The sequence below is a fragment of the Hyaena hyaena genome, unplaced genomic scaffold, assembly GCF_003009895.1.
Source record: "Hyaena hyaena isolate Hyena2069 unplaced genomic scaffold, ASM300989v1 scaffold_599, whole genome shotgun sequence".
In the NCBI taxonomy this organism is placed as follows: domain Eukaryota; kingdom Metazoa; phylum Chordata; class Mammalia; order Carnivora; family Hyaenidae; genus Hyaena; species Hyaena hyaena.
The window spans coordinates 44,832-63,446 of record NW_024081230.1 but is presented as its reverse complement, the minus strand read 5'-3'; the positions used below and the strand labels follow the sequence as shown (position 1 = coordinate 63,446).

Genomic DNA, 18,615 nt, shown 5'->3' with positions numbered 1-18,615 from the left:
GCCTGTTTCAGATTCTGTGTCTCCCTCTCTCTCTGCCCCTCCCCTGCTCATGCTGTCTCTCTCTCTCTCAAAAATAGATAAAAACATTTAAAAAAATAGAAGTAAGACAATAAAACTGTGTTGTTTTCAGTAACTAAGTTTGTGGTAATCTGTTGCAGAAGCAGTAGGAAAACTAATATATTCATATAAGAGATTTTTCACAGGCAGCCCTGTGCGCGTTTTTTTCACTCACATCCCATTTAATTTAGTCACTCAGGTACTCTTACCCTGTGAGATCTGGGTAGTGTAGTCTCTTTGAGGAACTAGGGGGGAAGAAACAGGGTTTGGTGAATATCTCCTCCACATGGAAGCTTCTAGGCCATAGAGCCACCAGCCAGACTGAACATCTTTCACCTCCTCCAGAGCACCACACCCTTGCCCCAAACCAGACCTTTATAGTTACCTCAGTCTCTGTCTTTTGGTGAATCCTATAGCAGGTGTATTTCTGAGACCATTCCATAGCAAGTTTATACAAGGTACGAGTTTAGTTAAAATACAAGAGGGGGAGACAATTACTTTTAATAATTTAGAATTTAGTGTATTCTGCCAATATGCCTTTAAAATGAGGATATGCATGTTCTGACTTTCCTTTTTAGAAACTGCAAGGCATAGGAAATTGTTTAAATAGCAAGGTCAGAAAAGTGACTAAAAAAACGTGGTTGTAGAATATAAAAGACTGAATAATTCAGTATATTTGCTGAGTCAAAAAGCAGAGAGAAACCTCAAGAGGTCGTTTGGCCCGACTCTCTGCTTCTGGGAAGGCTGAGACCAAAATCATCCCAGCTGGGGCAAGCGTGGGGTTTGGGGTGGGGAGGGACGGCGATGGGGACGAGGCCAGGGGTATGATCTGTTCTGTTCTAAGATCTCTAGGGATGGAGATGGTATTGTATAGACCTTTCAAAGTTTTGTCTGAGTCCTCAGAACATCTCTACAGTCGCCAACATACTCAGTATTAGCTACGTGCCTTATACATGAAGACTGCAGGCACCTGACTTAGCCGTCTTCTGACTTTGAAGAAGGGCTGCGCGCTGGGGAAACTTGTGGGTCTCAACCGCAGCCTAAGGAAAGCTAAACCTCAAGACTTCTTTCTCCTTGATAGGACTGAACCGCCGGGTTAGCATCGGGGAAGCCCTCCAGACAATTCATCTCAAGAAGGCCTTACGTGATCAAGAACAAGAGCGTCTCCCTATTATCAGCATGTGCTTCAGTTTGTCTGATGTCCCCATTCCCTCTAGACCTAAAGTCTGAAGAGAGGAAATCAAGACCTATGCATCTGACCGTGTCCTCCTCTTCTCTTGTTTTCTCATCCCCCCATCAAGGCTAAAAAGGGCTGGAGCTACTGTGTCCCTCTCCACTCTGGCCTACTGCCAAGGTCTCAAGAGCAGGCAGAAATGTCTTGTTTACATGGTCAGGGAGCTCTATGTCCTAGCTACACCACCACCCAAGTGTCCTGCAATTAAGGGCAAGTGACTGTTCTTTCCTGCTCTTGGCCAGTAAGCCTCAAAGTTGAGGCCAGATACGGAAAGGTAGGGAATAAAATTTAGGGATGTATTTATATTCAATAGTTGAATATTTTACAGAAACAAGTCCTATTTTATTAAGAAGTAGCAAAGCTGGGGGCACCTGGGTGGCTCAGTCGGTTAAGTGCCCAATTCTTGATTTTGGCTCAGGTCGTAATCTTATGCATTGTGGGATGGAGCCCCACATAGGGTTCTGCACTGAGCCTGACTGGGATTCTCTCTCTTCCTCTCTCTCTCTGCCCCTCCCCTGCTCACACACATTCTCTCTCTCTGTCTCTAAAAATAAATAAGAAACATTCAAAAATTTTTAAAAAGTAAAAAGAGAAATGGGGAAACTAGAATTCTAGGGCAGTTCTGTCTGATTCAAATCTTTGCACTTGAAGTTATTCTTTAACTTTTCTGCTCAAGGTCAGCCTTGCTTTATAACATATTTCCCAGCTTTTTCAAACCATTTTATTGCAATTTAATTAAAACTTTTTGGGGCTCTTGGGTGGCTTAGTCTGTTAAGCGTCCAACTTTCACTTAGGTCATGATCTCGCAGTTCGTGGGTTCGAGCCCCGCGTCGGACTCTGTGCTGACTGCCAGCTCAGAGCCTGGAGCCTATTTCGGAGTCTGTGTCTCCCTCTCTCTCTAACCCTCCCCTGCTCACGCTGTCTCTCTCTCCTAGAAATAAATTTTTAAAAAGAAGCTTTTTGCTGAGGATCCATTAAGAACTCCTTTCTATGTTACTGCCATGGTGGACTTCCTCCTTCAATATTTCAACCCTCTGGGGCTTCTACTGGCCTGGGTTTTGCTGCCCCTGGTCCTGTGTTATAGCCACCCTCAAGTTTGAACTTTTTCCCTCTGTAAGTAAACCTTCCTTGAATCTCTTAATTTGAGTGTGACATCTGTTTCCTATTAGAATCTTGACTGATGGACAGGAACTACATAACTCCACTGCCAGAAATCACGTGGTGGGTAGATGGCTAGCTGAGTTGTGTGACCTTCCGTAGCGCAGAGTTGCTGACCATTCCAGGAGTTCCTGTCATTTCCCAGGCCTTCTTGTATCAGGACAGACCATGTGACTGAACACAGGCAGAAGAGATGTTCCTACCACCAGGCCTGGCTCACAAAAACTTCCCACCTGATCGTGCTGCTCTCTCTTCCCTTGTTCAATAGTATCTGAGGCTCTAGGGCAGACATGAATCATTTTGTGCCACGGATGCCTGAATCCCTTCTCAGAATCGCGCTTTTTTTTTTTTTAATAAACTTTTTTATTTTGTTTTTTTTTTTATTTTTAAATGTTTTTTATTTATTTCTGAGAGAGAGAGAGAGAGACAGTGTGAGCAAGGGAGGGTCAGAGAGAGAGGGAGACACAGAAACCGAAACAGGCTCCAGCCTCCGAACTAGCTGTCAGCACAGAGCCCGACAGGGGGCTCGAACCCATGAACGGTGAGATCATGACCTGAGCCAAAGTCAGACGCCCAACCGACTGAGCCACCCAGGTGCCCCTAAAGTAAACTTTTTTATTTTGGAATAATTTTAGATTTACAGAGAAGTTGCAAAGATAATGTCTTAGTCTATTTGGACCACTATAACAAAATATCATAAACTGGATGGCTTGTAAACAACAGACCTTTATTTTGCACTATTCTGGAGGCTGAGAAGTCTAAGGCCAAGGCACTGGCAGATTCAGTGTCTAGTAGGGGCCTGGTTCCTTATACACCGCTGTCTTCTGTCTTCTTACTGTAACTTCACTTGGCAGAAGGGATAGGGGTCTCTCTGGGGCCTCTTCTATAAAGGCACTAATCTCATTTGTGGGAGGCAGTAATCACCTTTCAAAGAACCTACCCCCTAATACCATCACATTGAGCATTAAGATCTCAACATATGGACTGGGTGATGTGGGCAGGGGAACATAAATACATAAACAGCCAGTCCTTTGAAATAGATAGCAGAGAGAATTTCCTTATACTTCTCATTCAGTTTCAATTTCCTCTAATGTTATCATCTTACTCACTGAGGTACATTTGCCAAAACTAAGAAACCAATGTTAGTATATTATCATTAACTAAACTCCAGACTTTATTCAGATTGAGCTCATTTTCCCATTAATGTCCTTTTTCTGTTCCAGGATCTAATCCAAGATACTATGTTGTACTTGGTCATTAAGTCTTCTCAATGCTCTTGGTTTATGACAGTGTCTATATTTCCTTTTTTGTTTTGTTTTGTTTTTAGGGTTTTTTTCCAGCAATCTCTACACCCAACTATGGGTTGGAACCCACAACCCCAAGATTAAGAGTTGTATACTCTTCTGAGCCAGGCAGGGGCCTCTGTCTTTCCATTTTTTCATGATCTTTGATAGGTAATTTTGAGGAGTATCAGTTAAGTATTTTGTAGAATTCCAGAATAATGTTTTTATTACATCAGCTGGATGTATCAGTGTACTTAACCAAATCCCATTGCTATTTACTTTCAGAGATATATGTGTGCAAAGGTACAATTTCAATTTTTCAATTTAGTCTAACATTTCTCCTTAAAAAACACATCAGTTAAGATTTGGCAGAGCACTAGGGAAGCCTGGGTGGCTTGGTCAGTTGAGTGTCCAACTTCAGCTCGGGTCATGATCTCCCGGTTCATGAGTTCAAGCCCCACATCAGGCTCACTGCTGTCAGCACAGAGCTGGCTTCTGATCCTCTGCTCTCCTCTCTCTGCCTCTGCCCCACTTGCACTCTCTCAAAAATAAATAAACATCTAAATGATAATAATGATAATCAGAGGTATTTCCAAAGACTTAACTACTAGGATATGTTTTATACTTTTTTTAAAGTTGATTTATTTATCTTTCAGAGAAAGAGGGCACGTGCACACAGGCAGAGGAGGGGCAGAAAGAGAAAAGGAGACACAGAATCCAAAGCAGGCTACAGGATCCAAACTGTCAGCACAGGGCCCTATTCGGGCCTGGAACTCACCAACTGTGAGATTATGACCTGACCCAAAGTCAGATGCTTAACCGACTGAGCCACCCAGGCTCCCTAAACTTTTTTTTTTTCAAGTAAACAAAATATAAACAATATCAATTTCAAGCAATGAGGTATAGTTAAATGCACTGATACATCTAGCTAATAAATTTTTTTTAATTTCTTAAAATTTTTTTAAATTATTTTTAAGAGAGAGAGAGACAGAGTGTGAGCAGGGAAGAGCAGAGAGAGACGGAGATACAGAATCTGAAGCAGGCTCCAGGCTCTGAGCTGTCAGCACAAAGCCTGGTGGGGGCGGGGGGGGGGGGAGCGAACTCATGAACTATAAGATCATGACCGGAGCCAAAGTCGGCCACTTAACCAACTGAGCCACCCAGGCGCCCCTAGCCACTAGAATATCATAGGTGTTAAAATTCATGCCAAAGAATAGAAATTTACCTAATAATATGACATAATATTCTGAAATATGATATTGATCATGTCAATAAAAATACTGGATGAGGCATATGCATGGGGAAAACATTTAAAAGCATATTTGCCAAAATATGAACAGTGATTATCTGCAAGTACTGGATTACATGTGATTCATGTTGTCAGAGCTGCTGGACACAGCTCCCAGTCTGCCATGCAGTCACAAGGGTAAACAACCAATATACTTACAACCATTCTGTACCCATGCAACCACCCTGTTCTTCATTCTCAGTGCAGGATTCAATGAATTACATGAGATAGTCAGCATTTATTGTACAATAGGCTTTGTGTTAGATGATTTTGCCAACTGTAGGCTAATGTAAGTGTTCTGAGCATGTTTAAGGTGGGCTAGGCTAAGCTATGATGTTCAGTAGATTAGGTGTATTAAATGCATTTTCAACTTAGAATGGGTTTATCGGGATGTAACCCCATTGTAAATTGAGGAAGATCTGTACTATATCCAGACACTCCTTATTTCTTGATTTTTTTGTTGGGAGATAATAAATTTCTATCCTGCTTATTTTGAATTGATATTTTCTGCTACTTCCAGGTAAATGTGTCCTAATTGGTGTAATTGGAAAAAACGGAGTTCAGCAGTCTTCCTGTAGAGAATTTTGGTGTATAGCATAACTCCCAGGGAGGAGGGAAGAATCAGGACTTAAAAGCTATCCAAAACAAAAAATGATCTAAAAGTTGAGGAAGGGAGCAGTTAGCAAAAATACGGTTTGGTGAACCCTTCTTTGATCAGAACATGAAAAAAAGAATTAAACAGTTATCTTCTACATCTAATTAAATAATCACCATTTCATATTTTTAAAGTTTTTCTTCTGGAAAAAAAAATGAGTTTTGCTTGACAAAATATTCAAAGCAGATACAATTTTTGGTCTTCAAAATTTTAAAGTGACTCACTTATTATTCCCTACAAGTTTACTATTCTCTAAAGTCTATCATACATTTGTTTTTGAAGCACACTATTGGGAAACTACCCCTAATTGTAATATTTTATTTTCACGTACCTAAATCTATGAAATGATCAGATCGTGATTCAACATAATTTGCTCATGGAACTTATATATAAGTAGGCAATTTCATAAAAAACTATTAAAACAAGATGAAAAATTGATTATTTGGTTAAGCATACTAGAAAAGTAGTTCAGCTTTAATATCTTCTTGATTTATTTTATAAGAAGCAGAAAAATCTATTATGTGAGCTTATCTTAATTTCTTTTCCTTTGATGTCTCTTAAGTTCTTTTTTTTTTTTTTTTTTTAAATTTTATTTCTAGGAGAGAGAGAGAGAGACAGTGTGAGCAGGGGAGGGTCAGAGAGAGAGGGAGTCACAGACTGAAACAGGCTCCAGGCTCTGAGCTGGCAGTCAGCACAGAGCCCGATGCGGGGCCCGAACCCACGAACCGCGAGATCATGACCTAAGCGAAAGTCGGACGCTTAACCGACTAAGCCGCCCAGGCGCCCCTGATGTCTCTTAAGTTCTAAAGTGACTTTTTTGATAGTTGTTAGCATCAGCTACTGATAATTCTTTCTCATCATTTATAAAATATAGTTTGAGACCTTTACCCAGAAAGGTCAGCTCAGGTATTAATGAATAACTATTATTTCAAGGTTGGGTTCTCTATTCATGTCAGTTTTCAGTTATTGATTTTTGAAGGTAGTAATTACTGTAAGTCTTTGTTGATGATTTTATTTGGCTACTCATATATTTTTTTAAATGTTTATTTATTTATTTTGAGGGAGAGAGTGAGAGTGTGTGTGCATGCACACACACACACACACACACACACACACACAAGTTGTGGAGGATCAGAGAATTCCAAGTAGGCACCACACTCAGCACAGAGCTTGATCCAGTGGGGCTCAATCCCATGACCCTAGGATCATGACCTGAGTTGAAATCAAGAGTGGACACTTAACTGACTGAGCCACCCAGGCACCCCTATTCGGCTATTCATATTTTAAAACTTGTTTTTAACTACTGATTTCAAAGTTTTGACATTTGATAATATGAGTGTTTCGGTACAAGGTTTCTGGACTTGGCTTAAGAACTGAAACCTTTGGTTAATGATCAGAGACATTTAGGCGGTCCTAGGTGATACTTCTCAACCTTTGTCCACAGGGCACACTTGACCCTCCTATCAGTTGTATTCAAATGCCACTCATTAATTGTAGCTCCACTCTTCTCTCCATCTGGGAAGCAGAGCTTTACAGGCATTACCTTCAAACCAAAAACAAATTATTAGAAAATATTGGCACTTTTCATCAGCAACAAATTACCAGAACATCCCTCCTGACACTTCATCACACTACACTGATGCCGCATGATGCCTCATGACTCCCAGTGAAAAACACTACTCTAGTAGTTATTACAATGTGCTGGGAAACAAGAAACAAAAGACAAAAAATAAAGTCCCCCCCCCCCCCGCCCCTCCTCCATTGGAGAATAACCCTTGTTCGGGCAGTAACTTAACTTCTCTGTGCCTCAGTTCTTCTTGCATACAAAATGAAAGCTACAAAAAGTTCTCATGAAAATATTAATTGTTTAGGGGTGCCTGGGTGGCTTAGTCGGTTAAGGGTCCGACTTTCACTTGGGTCATGATCTCGCGGTTCGTGGGTTCGAGCCCCGCGTCGGGCTCTGTGCTGACTGCCAGCTCAGAGCCTGGAGCCTATTTCAGAGTCTGTGTTTCCCTCTCTCTCTGACCCTCCCCTGCTCACACTGTCTCTCTCTCGCTCTCTCTCTCTCTCTCCTAGAAATAAAAAAAATATTTAAAAAAAAAGAAAATATTAATTGTTTAACATTACTGTTTTGAGAGTTTCAATTCAACAAAAGAGGGAGGGAATTGAGTGTAGAGGGCCTTAAATGCTTGGCAGAGGAGTTGGACTTTAAGTCATAAAGATGTGTAAAGATTATTGAACAGGGTAGCAGCATTATCATCGATGTCTGTCCAGGAGGAAAACTGGCAGTAGTATGTAGAACGGAGGAAAGAGAGATGGAAAAAAGAAAAGTTGGGAGAGTATTGCAAAGGTCAAACAGATACTGAGGATAATTGCTGTGGAAGGAAGGAGAGGAAGGAATGGGACAATTTAAGAGATAAGACAGAAAATCAATTGTAGGTGCAATAGAATTTGTTACTAAATGGTGTGATGAGTGAGGGAGAAAAAGGAAGGATTTGAATAGGACTTGGAGGTTTCTGGTCTGAAAATTTAAAGATGCTGATGCCATTAAGTGGAAGCATAAGGCTGGCTTGTACGTTTGAGTGTGTGCTTGTGTGTAAAAGGGACATGGGGCAAAGGTTAAGGAATAATTTGTCTCATCTTTTGAATTGCCTGTGGATACCCCACGTGGTGCTACCTGGCTGGACAGTTAGAGTAGATCTGCAGGCACGTGTTCATATAAAGGAAAGAAATACTCTTGTAACGCAAACAGCTCATTTTTATAGTGCTCAACTATTAGCGCCCCAAACCCTGAGGTTATTACCTCATCAACAGTAAAAGCTTGATTACAGCTGACTATGAAGGCCCTTAGTTCCCACAATTTCTATGGGCAAAATATTAATTGTGATTAATTATCGTGTGGCATAATACAAAGACAAGATGATTTATTGTGGCTTCTGGAGAGCGCTTGCTTGGTTTTTTTCGCGGCAGCCCTCAGGGAATGGGAACTGGACAGCTCCCCGGGTGGCACTGGGTTCCTTCCGGGTCGGAGCCGGCCAGTTGCGACCTGCCCGCAGCCATGTGGGTCTGGGCCTTTGGGCCCTTTCCGACTGGGGTGCTTCGACCTTGGGCGGAGGGCCCTGCTTTCCTTCTTCCTACAGCTCATGGCCCCCTGACCCCGGCTCCAGGGCGGGGCGGAGCGGGCTGCTCTGAGGCCCCGCCCCCGCCTGCCGCCACCAGCCCCGCCCCTCCCGCTGCTGCCGGCTCCCTTCGGCCCCGCGGTGCCGTGCGCGCCTGCGCTGGCCCTGGACTCGGAGCAGCCATGATGGTGGGTGTTCTCAGCGGCGCCCAGTCCCGGGCGCGCGGTGGGGGCGGCGGGCGCGGGGCGGGCGCGGGGCGGGCGCGGGGGCCGCGCCGGCCTGGCACTAATGTCTCCCTTTGTGTCTCCCCAACTCCATCTTCTCCCCCGGTGCGCCGGGCCCGGCAACCCTGCAGGAAGGCCTGGACGACGGCCCCGACTTCCTCTCGGAGGAGGACCGCGGAGTAAGTTCTGCCTCCTTCTCGCTGACGGGACCCTCCCGTCCCGTCTTGGCCCTCGGGTGTGGTACCGGAAGGGTCCCCGGTCGTACGGCCCCATTTCCCAGCCGTCCTCCTTTCGGTTCCTTCGCTGCACCGCGCCCCGCCCTCCTGCAGCCCTTCCTCCCTCGGGGCCGCTCCGTTCTGATTTCCCGGCGACCCAGGACCGTTTTCTTGTCCCTGACTCAGACCCTCCGTTGGACCCCTTACACCGCTTGGGTCAGGGCAGGTGCGGAAGTGGAGGTCGAGGCCGGAGCTGCATCCCTCCCCTAACCCTCGATACTTTGGGGGCTTGAAAACCCATTCTCAGACCTTCCTGGCGGCACCCTGGGTATTCTCTTGTGGACCTCGAACCCGCTGCCGCCCACCCTTCTCTCCTAAAACAGAGTACAAGCTTTTACAAAATTACCCTTTTGCAAGGAATTTCACCGTCGCGGAACCTTAACTCTTCTCCAATATCCTACCAGATTTTGCAAAGTGCTGGAAGCTCACGGTACCTTTACGTTTCTTACCGTCCAAAAAAATACATCTTTTGCAGAGTTCCCTTGGTGGTAGTTTGAGCCCAATTGCATGCTTAAGAAAGGGCCTCCAGGGCTCCGATTCCTCCCTCCCATTCTCCCCCCCCGCCCCCCGCCCCCCGCCCCCCGCGCCATTTGCCTTGGCTGAAGGGTGGTAATCTGTATAGTGCCTTGTACAAGTGAGCACTTGAAAAATATTGATGTATGATGATTGCAGCTCAGCAAGGTTCCTTGGTTCCATCACATTTAACAGCCTGCACTTGAGTTTTCCATTTTGCCTTTACTTATTCATGTTAGATGATTTGGCCGACCCATCAGTTAGTTGATTTTTGGCAGGTGATAAAATATTCTTGAATATTATTATTGTTTTTTAAATAAAAGATGAGGTGTTATTAACTGATGAGCTTTCTAAGGCTTTCAAATGATAAGGATGCAGAGGAGGCTGCATACTTTTATAAATGGTGTTTTAATAAATTTCTCAGTTTACACAAAAGCATCGTTTAGAATTTCTAGTTAGTGTGAAAGCATCATACAGGATTTCTGGAGTTTTTTAAAATGTTTATTTATTGATTGATTTTGAGAGTGAGGGGCAGAGAGAGAGAGAATCATAAGCAGGCTCCATGCTGAACATGGAGCTCCAAAGCGGGCTGGATCCCACCACCCAGGGGTTATGACCTGAGTCAAAATCAAAGAGTTGTACACCCAGCCAACTGAGCCACCCAGGTGCTTACAGATTTCTGGTTATTTCTAAAAAATTAAGTTTCTAATGAGTTTTTAAAAAACTGTGTGTATATACATCTTCTGGAATAAAACAGTGGCGTTAGATGGTCACTTATAAATTACATTTAGGATTTTAAAATAGGGGAAACCAGAAGAGTTGTGTAATGAAAGGAGATGAATTGATTATAGCCCAGTTAAACTGATTTTTCTAAATGTAAACAGTTGGCATTTTTTATTTAGATAACCTTGTGTCTAATTTTTGTGGTTTACCAGAAAAAGCAAACAGGATTTGGTTTCCTGTAAAATCTGACTAATGTTGAGTAAAAATATTAATTTTTTGAGTATCTATGTTGATATGAAAAGTATTTTCTGGTTAATAGTCAATGTTCATTGCCTTATGCCTTTGATAAGGTTTGTTTATGAAACTGGAAGCAGTTACGTAATGTGTCCAAAAACTTTCTTCGTGTATTCCAAAATTTAAAAAAAGGAAGACAGAGCATGCCTGACCGGGAGGTTTTTGTAGAATTTTGTAGGTGAAAATTTTAATATGAAAATGGAAAAAACATTACCATGAATAACAAAGCATTTAGAATGTCATGGTGAATATGTATATATGTCCAGTTCTTCCTTATTTTTTGTTCTGTGGAACTGGATGAATCATAGTAATAATTATAGGTGGGCATGTGTTAAGTACTGTATAAGCATTGTTTCATTGTATCCTCTCATCCTTGTGAAACTTTAAGTATTCGCCTTTTACAGATGAGAAATCTGAACCTTGAAGAAACTAAGTAAGTGGTCTGAGGTCATACAACGAATGAATGGAAGAGGTGGACTTTAAATCATGTTTCTGATATCAGAGCTAGTACAAGTATTTCTCAGAGTGGCCTTGAAATACTTCAGAATCACCTGAGGTGTTTGGAAAACCAAAGTTTCTGGGTCCTATCCTTCTGAAGTAGAGAGGACAGATAACTACTTTTTTTTATATTTCTTCTTTCTTCTTCTTTTAATCCAAGTATAATTGACATACACTACCTTTTCTTTTTTTTTTTTTTAACTTAAATCCAAGTTAGTTAACATATATTATAATGATGATTTCAGGAATAGATTTTAGTGATTCATGGCTTTCATATAACACCCTGTGCTCATTTCAGTGCCCTCAATGCCGCTTACCTATTTAGCCCATCCCCCCATCCCGCCTCCCACAACCCTTCCAGCAACCCTCAGTTCTCTGTATTTAAGAGTCTCTTATGTTTTGCCCCCCTCTCTCTTTTTATATTATTTTTGCTTCCCTTCCCTTATGTTTATGTTTTGTATTTTAAATTCCACATGAGTGAAATCATATGATATTTGTCTTTCTGTGACTAATTTCACTTAGCATAATACCCTCTAGTTCCATCCATGTAGTTGCAAATGGCAAGATTTCATTCTTTTTGACCGCTGAGTAATATTCCATTGTATTAATATTGTATATACCACATCTTTATCCGTTTAACTTTCAGTGGACATTTGGAGTCTTTCCATACTTTGTTGTTGATAGTGCTGCTATAAACATTGGGGTGCTTGTGTCCCTTTGAATCAGCATTTTTTATCCTTTGGATAAATACCTAGTAGTGCAATTACTGGGTTGTAGAGTAGTTGTATTTTTAATTTTTTGAGGAACTCCATACTGTTTTCCAGAGTGGCTGCACCAGTTTGCATTCCCACCAGCACTGCAAAAGGTTCCTCTTTCTCTGCATTCTCACCGACATCTGCTGTTGCCTGAGTTGTTAATCTTATCCATTCTGCTAGGTATGAGGTGGTATCTCATTGTGGTTTTGAAAATTTTTTTCTAACTTTTTTTTATTTCTTTTTGAGAGACAGAGCATAAATGGGGGAGGAGCAGAGAGAGGAGACACAGAATCCAAAGCAGGTTCCAGGCTCTGAGCTGTCAGCACCTTGAGATCATGACCTGACCTGAAGTTGGATGCTTAACCAACGAGCCACCTAGGCGCCCCTATCATGTGGTTTGATTTGTAGTTCCTTGCTGATTGAGGGTGAGCATTTTTTCATGTGTCTGTTGACCATCTGGATGTCTTCTTTGTAGAAGAAATGTCATTTGGCCATTTCCTCACTGGATTATTTGGTTTTTGGGTGTTGAGTTTGACAAGTTCTTTATAGATTTTAGGTACTAACCCTTTATCTGATAGGTCATTTGCAAATGTCATCTTCCATCACACTGGTTGCCTTTTAGTTTTGCTGGTTGTTTCCTTGATCATGCAGAAGCTTTTTATCTTAATGAGGTCCCAGTAGTTCATCTTTGCTTTTGTTTCCCTTGCATCCAGAGACCTGTCTAGTAAGAAGTTACTGCGGGCGAGGTCAAAGAAGTTGTTGCCTGTTTTTTTCTATAGGATTCGGATGGCTTCCTGTCTTATGTTTAGGTCTTTCATCCATTTTGAGTTTATTTTTGTGTACAGTGTAAGTGGTCCAGGTTCGTTCTTCCACATGTCGCTGTCCAGTTTTCCCAACACTTTTTGCTGAAGAGACTGTCTTTTCCATTGGGTATTCTTTCCCACTTTGTCAAGGATTAGTTGGCCATACGTTTGTGGGTCCATTTCTGGGTTCTCTGTTCCATTGATCTGAGTGTCTGTTTTTGTGCTAGTACCACACTGTCTTGGTAATTACAGCTTTGCAATACAGCTTGAAGTTAAGAATTGTGATGCCTCCAGCATTGGTTTTCTTTTTCAGGATTGCTTTGGCTATTTGGGGTCTTTTCTGGTTCCATACAAATTTTAGGATTGTTTGTTCTAGCTGTGGACATATACTACTTTTTCTTTTTTTTTTTTCTTTGATAGTTTATTGTCAAGTTGGATTCCATATAACACCCAGTCATATACTACTTTTTCAGCAAGTATCCAAGAAGATTCTGTTGGGCACTGAAGTTTGATTATAGCTACATAGTTCCCCTGATGTTTCCTCATTTCAAGAACAGAAGTATCTGGCCTGTTTAAATTTCCTTATATTGTGTTTGTCCTGACAGAAATAGATTGCCATTAGATCTTTAAAGCATTGTAATTTTAGTTTAGGTTATCTTGTTCAGCCTTTTAAGAATGAAAGTCTTGATAGAGAAAAAGCATGAAGTGCATATATTGATAGGAATTTTGATTTGAATCACAGATTCAAATATAATGCAGGTATTTCATACAGAGCAGCAAGTAAGCAAAATTAAAATCAGTATTTTAAAATAAATTTTTAGGAATACATAGGTGGCTCAGTTGGTTAAGCGTCCAACTCTTGATTTTAGCTTGGGTCATGATCTCACAGTTCGTGGAAGTGCAGAGCCTGCTTGGGATTCTTTCTCCCACTCTCTCTTCCCCTTCCCCACTTGTGTGCTCTCTCTCTTTCTCTCTTTCAAAATAAATAAACTTATGAAAAATAAATAATAAAATGCATTTTTAAGCAGCCTTAAATTTTCATTATGATATTTGGAACAGAAGAGAAGCTTACAGTCTTAAGAAAATATTGTATAAAAAGCAGGCTTTAAGAAATACACAATATTGAAAATTACTGGCCACTCTGTAGCTATACCTCTACACAATAGGCTATTTTTTCCCCAAAATGAAAGACAGTAACATATTATTTAGTAAACAAATGAGCCCTTTGAACTGGACACATTTTCCTCTGATGTGCTTGTTAAATAAGAGCAGTGGGTACCAGTGTGATAGCATACTTCTTAGCATTTGATTTTGATTTTAAATAATGTGTCATTGTTAGTTACTCCACTTGGAGTAACTAAAGCTTCCTAGACTCCTAGCCTTGCTCTTCCCCCTCTATTCCTTATCTTCGTTAATGTTATCATTTTCCAGTTGTGCAAGCAAGAAACCTCTGAATCACATCCTTCGTCTCCATATTAGTATAGTCACTGAGGCCAGTTAATACCATCTTAAAAATATTGTTTATCCCATCTTTCATTTGTATGGCCCTACTTAATGTCCTTGCTATTTCTTGCCTGGATTGTAGCAATTTCTGTCATTGGTCTGTGCCTCCTGTCTGTCTGCCTTCCAATCCAGCCTTCACATTATTTCAAGTTACCTAACTAAATTACTAAATCATATAACACCACTAGTCAGAAGTACTTACCTGGACCCAATTCTTTTGCAGTAATGTTCAAACTCCTTAGCAAGCATTAAACACCATTCCTAACGCTTTCAGGCTGGCTTTCTCAGTATGTCCTTCCCACACATACACACTCTAAACATTCTCTAGTCCATTTGTCAATGACCAGGCATCTCCATACTTTAATATCTTTATGCATGCTTTTTAATATTGTAGAGTGCCTTTTCCCCCCCCACCTTTTTTTTTTTTCCACTTGAAATTTGACTTATTTTTGAAGACTTGGCCAGATGTATGCATTTTCTTTTGTACCTACATAACAGTTTGAACATATTCCACATTTACTGATAGTTGTTTTTAGATAAAAATGTGACATTGATTATACTGGCAGAGGATAAGAAGATGAATGTTGGCAGAAGAAAAAGAGAAAGTTCCTGCCCTAAGGCCATCACAGTGTAGTGACAGACTTATGATAAAGTGCCATGGGAGTACAAAGGAGAGAGTGTTTACCTTTGAGAGAAGGGGAAGTAGTAAGGACATACTGATAGCTGCACATCACTGTAGCATTTACTGTGTGCCGGGTACTTTCCATATGTTAACTCAATTCTCAAATTCCTGTTAAGTAGTTGCTACTATTCTTTGGAAAGGAGAACTGAAGTTCAGAGACATTAAATAGCTTGCCCAAGGTTATAACAGCTGGGTTCAGACCCAGCCAGTCTAGCTCCACATCTGGCACCCTTAACCACTTTGCTATGACCTAAGTGAACTAAATGTTGACCAAGAATTTTGTACGTTCTCAGGGAAGGGGAAGACTTGCCAGCAGAGTAAATAGCATACGTAGATAATTTGGTTCTACCTGGAGCACTTGTTCTTACGGGAAGCAGGGGTAGTATGATAGTACAGATTAAGTCTAAGGTGCATAATAATTAAAATTCTAGGCAGTGTGAAGTCCTGAGGGATATTAAGCTGGGAAAGGCCTATGTCTAAATGAAAATAGCATTGTAGATTACTCTGATGTGGAGGATGGATTAATCCTTTCCTCTCCTAAAGCAGAGAAGTCAGTTAACAGACTGTTGCAACAGTCCAGATGAAAAATGATGAAGGAATAACTAAGGCAGTGAAATAGGGGATGAAGGAAGGGATATAGCAAAGAGATGTTTAGGAGATAGAATTAACAGGGCATAGTGACTGAATAAGTACTTGGGCTGGGCAGAGGAGAAAGAAAATGAGGAATGCAGGAGAGAAAAACAGAAGGTTGATAATATGATTGGTTTCATATATGTTCGATTTGAAGTGCCTGTAAGGCATTTAATCCCTTTTCTGCCAAACTAGAATGTAAGATCTGTTAAGGATGAGGATTGTGTCTTCACTGCTCTATCCCTAGCACCTAGCACAGTGGTTTGTACATTGAAGGCATTCATTTGTTTAGTAAGTGAATACATCCAAGTGGGTATGTCTGGTTGGTAAGGTGAAAGTATGATTGGGAACTTAGAATAAGAGGTCTGAGTTGATGATACAAGTTTAGGAGTTATAGTCAAGGATGACTGAGATTGCCCAGGCTAGATAGCACCCATAGAAACCAACATTTAAGGGTTATAGAGAAGAAATGAATCGATTGACAGGGCTGAGAGAGGTAGGAAAGGTATGAGAGAAGTCCCCAGAAGGAGAGTTTAAAGGAAGTAGATGGAATGATCACCAAGGCAAAATACTACAGAGAAGTCAAGATTACTAAAAAGTATTAGGTTTCGAAATTAGGTACTCAGTGTGAAGGGTTTATGAGACAGAGGCTAACTTGACTAGAAGAGCAGTGTGTGAGCAGGTTGTGGAGCAGACAGGATGATTAAATGTTCAGGTGGGCAGACAACTCTGCCCTCCACAGGATACCACTAATGAGAAAGTGGAGAAGATGATGAGACCAGAAGAGTTTATTGATGGGTCTGAGGGAAAAACAGTTGCTAGTGTTTATTTCTTTGGGATGTGGGAAACAAAGTCACTTGTTGAGAGTGGGGTTGGAGATATAGATAGTTGAGGTAGTAAAAGTTTGGTGTAGTTGCTGAAGGGAACCAGAAGGGGAGTTGGGCAGATCTTTCCAGGAATGTTGAGTGGTTATAAGAGCCTAATGAAATTTGAAAACTATTAATTTGTATTAGATCACTTGTGACTTTTTTCTAGCCACACTGAGCAACTCAGAAAGCAAAGATGATTGTTGAATTGATCCTGAGTGTGGAAATTTGCAAGCCAAATATGGCAGAAAGAGCAATGAGAGTTGATGTGACCAGTAAGAAAGGTATCGGAGTGACATACCACACAGTGGGGTGGAACAGGAGGGAAGCAGAGAGAGGGGTAACAGACTGGAGATACACGGAAAGGTCACAGGGCGGGAGGTATTGATAAGGTTAAATTGTACACGTAGTAAAAGTGGCAAGGCAAAGAGAATAGGAAACACTCTTGTGTTTTTTACATATAGTTGATTGTCTTCCTCACTACAGATTTCTTGAAGGCAAGGCTTTTTGGTCACCTTATATATTCCATAATACCTAGGACAGTTGTTTGAATATACTTTAAGTGCTTTAAAAAGTTTACTAAGGGGGCGCCTGGGTGGCTTAGTCGGTTGGGCATCCGACTTTCGCTTGGGTCATCATCTCGCAGTTCATGGGTTCGAGCCCCGCATCGGGCTCTGTGCTGACTGCCGGCTCAGAGCCTGGAGCCTGTTTCAGAGTCTGTGTCTCCCTCTCTCTCTGACCCTCCCCTGTTCACGCTGTCTCTCTCTATCCTAGAAATAAAATTTAAAAATATATATATATATATATTTTTCTTTTTTGCTGCTCTGATAAGTTAGTTTCATTGCTTTGTCTCCCAGCTCACTGATCTGCTCTTTTGCTTCATCCAGTCTGCTTCACTCAGTCTAGTGTATATTTCAATTCAGCTACTGTATTCTTCAGCTCTATAACTTCTGGTTGCTACTTTCTTATATACACTATCTTTTTGTTGAAGTTCTCACTGTGTTCATCCATTCTTCTGAGTTCAGTGGGCATCTTCATAACCTTGAATTCTTTATCAGATAAATTACTTGTCTCTGTATCATTAAGGTCTTTTCTGCCTTTTTCTTTGATTTGGAACATATTTCTCTTTCATTTACTTGGCCTCTGTGTTTGTTTCTATGTACTAAACCAAATAGCTACCTGTCTCAGTCTTGAAGGTATGGCCTTGTGTAGGTGATAAACCTTCTCATTCAATGTTGCCCTAGAACTTGGTTGTCTCTTGAACCTTTGTGATTGTCTAAACTGTCTGACTTATTCTTGATATGTCCCCATTGTTGAGGGTGTGCCATGATCTATCAATGTTCCAAGGGGAGGAATTTCATTTAGCATCTAGTTTCAGGCTGATTGGAAAATAGACCCCCAGGGGCAAGCTTTTAAAGTATGCCAATATATACGGATTTGTGGGGCTACAATTGTAAACCCTCCTGGCTTCAAGACCAGAAGATCTGGAGGTGTCCCCCAGGTGACAGGTGCAAAAATCAGGTCTTCAAATAAATATAAAAGCTCCTTTCTGGGATGTCTCCTTGAGCTGTAGTAAGGCCAGGGGGAGGGGGGATAAAAGAATGGTGTCTGTCAATGTTCCCTTGAAGTGCCTCCTTACCCTCCAGATGTATGGGAAACCTGCAGCCTCTTAGGTTGAGGCTCCACTCATTGGAAGACAGGGGTTGTGTTTAAGTCTGCTGTCTGTGCAGAACCCTGGGGTTTGTAGCCTCCCAAGAACTGTCTGATTATTACATTCCTGTGGAGCTCAGGAATACCAGCCCTCTTGGCCACCAGGGCCAGGTGATCAAGGGGCATCCTTTGTGTAGACTGCATGTGCCCACTGGATTCCTGTTAGCATGTGGAGGTGGGGGCACACTTGCCAACTTCGGAAAGGCAGCAGTAAAATGTCTTGACTGTGCACACCTGCAGACCTCCAGAATGTAGCTGGAGAGTGCCCCTGGCTTTGGGCTGGGAGCAGAGAGAATGCCATGACCACTCCTGCTCGCCTGCCCCAGCCAGGGAAAGGGGGAGTAC

At 41.7% G+C, this 18,615-nt stretch overlaps 1 protein-coding gene across 1 annotated transcript in view; it reads left to right on the top strand.

Annotated features, from left to right (window-relative positions):
- Window positions 1-8,712: 8,712 nt before the first annotated feature.
- SNX6 (sorting nexin 6) overlaps window positions 8,713-18,615 on the top strand; it is a gene marked incomplete at its 3' end in the record, with an annotated part of 52,505 nt that continues 42,602 nt past the window's right edge. The window contains exons 1-2 of the mRNA XM_039256978.1: window positions 8,713-8,982; window positions 9,150-9,197. Of these exons, the coding sequence (XP_039112909.1) occupies window positions 8,734-8,982; window positions 9,150-9,197 (297 nt within the window). The remainder of the gene's footprint in view (window positions 8,983-9,149; window positions 9,198-18,615) is intronic.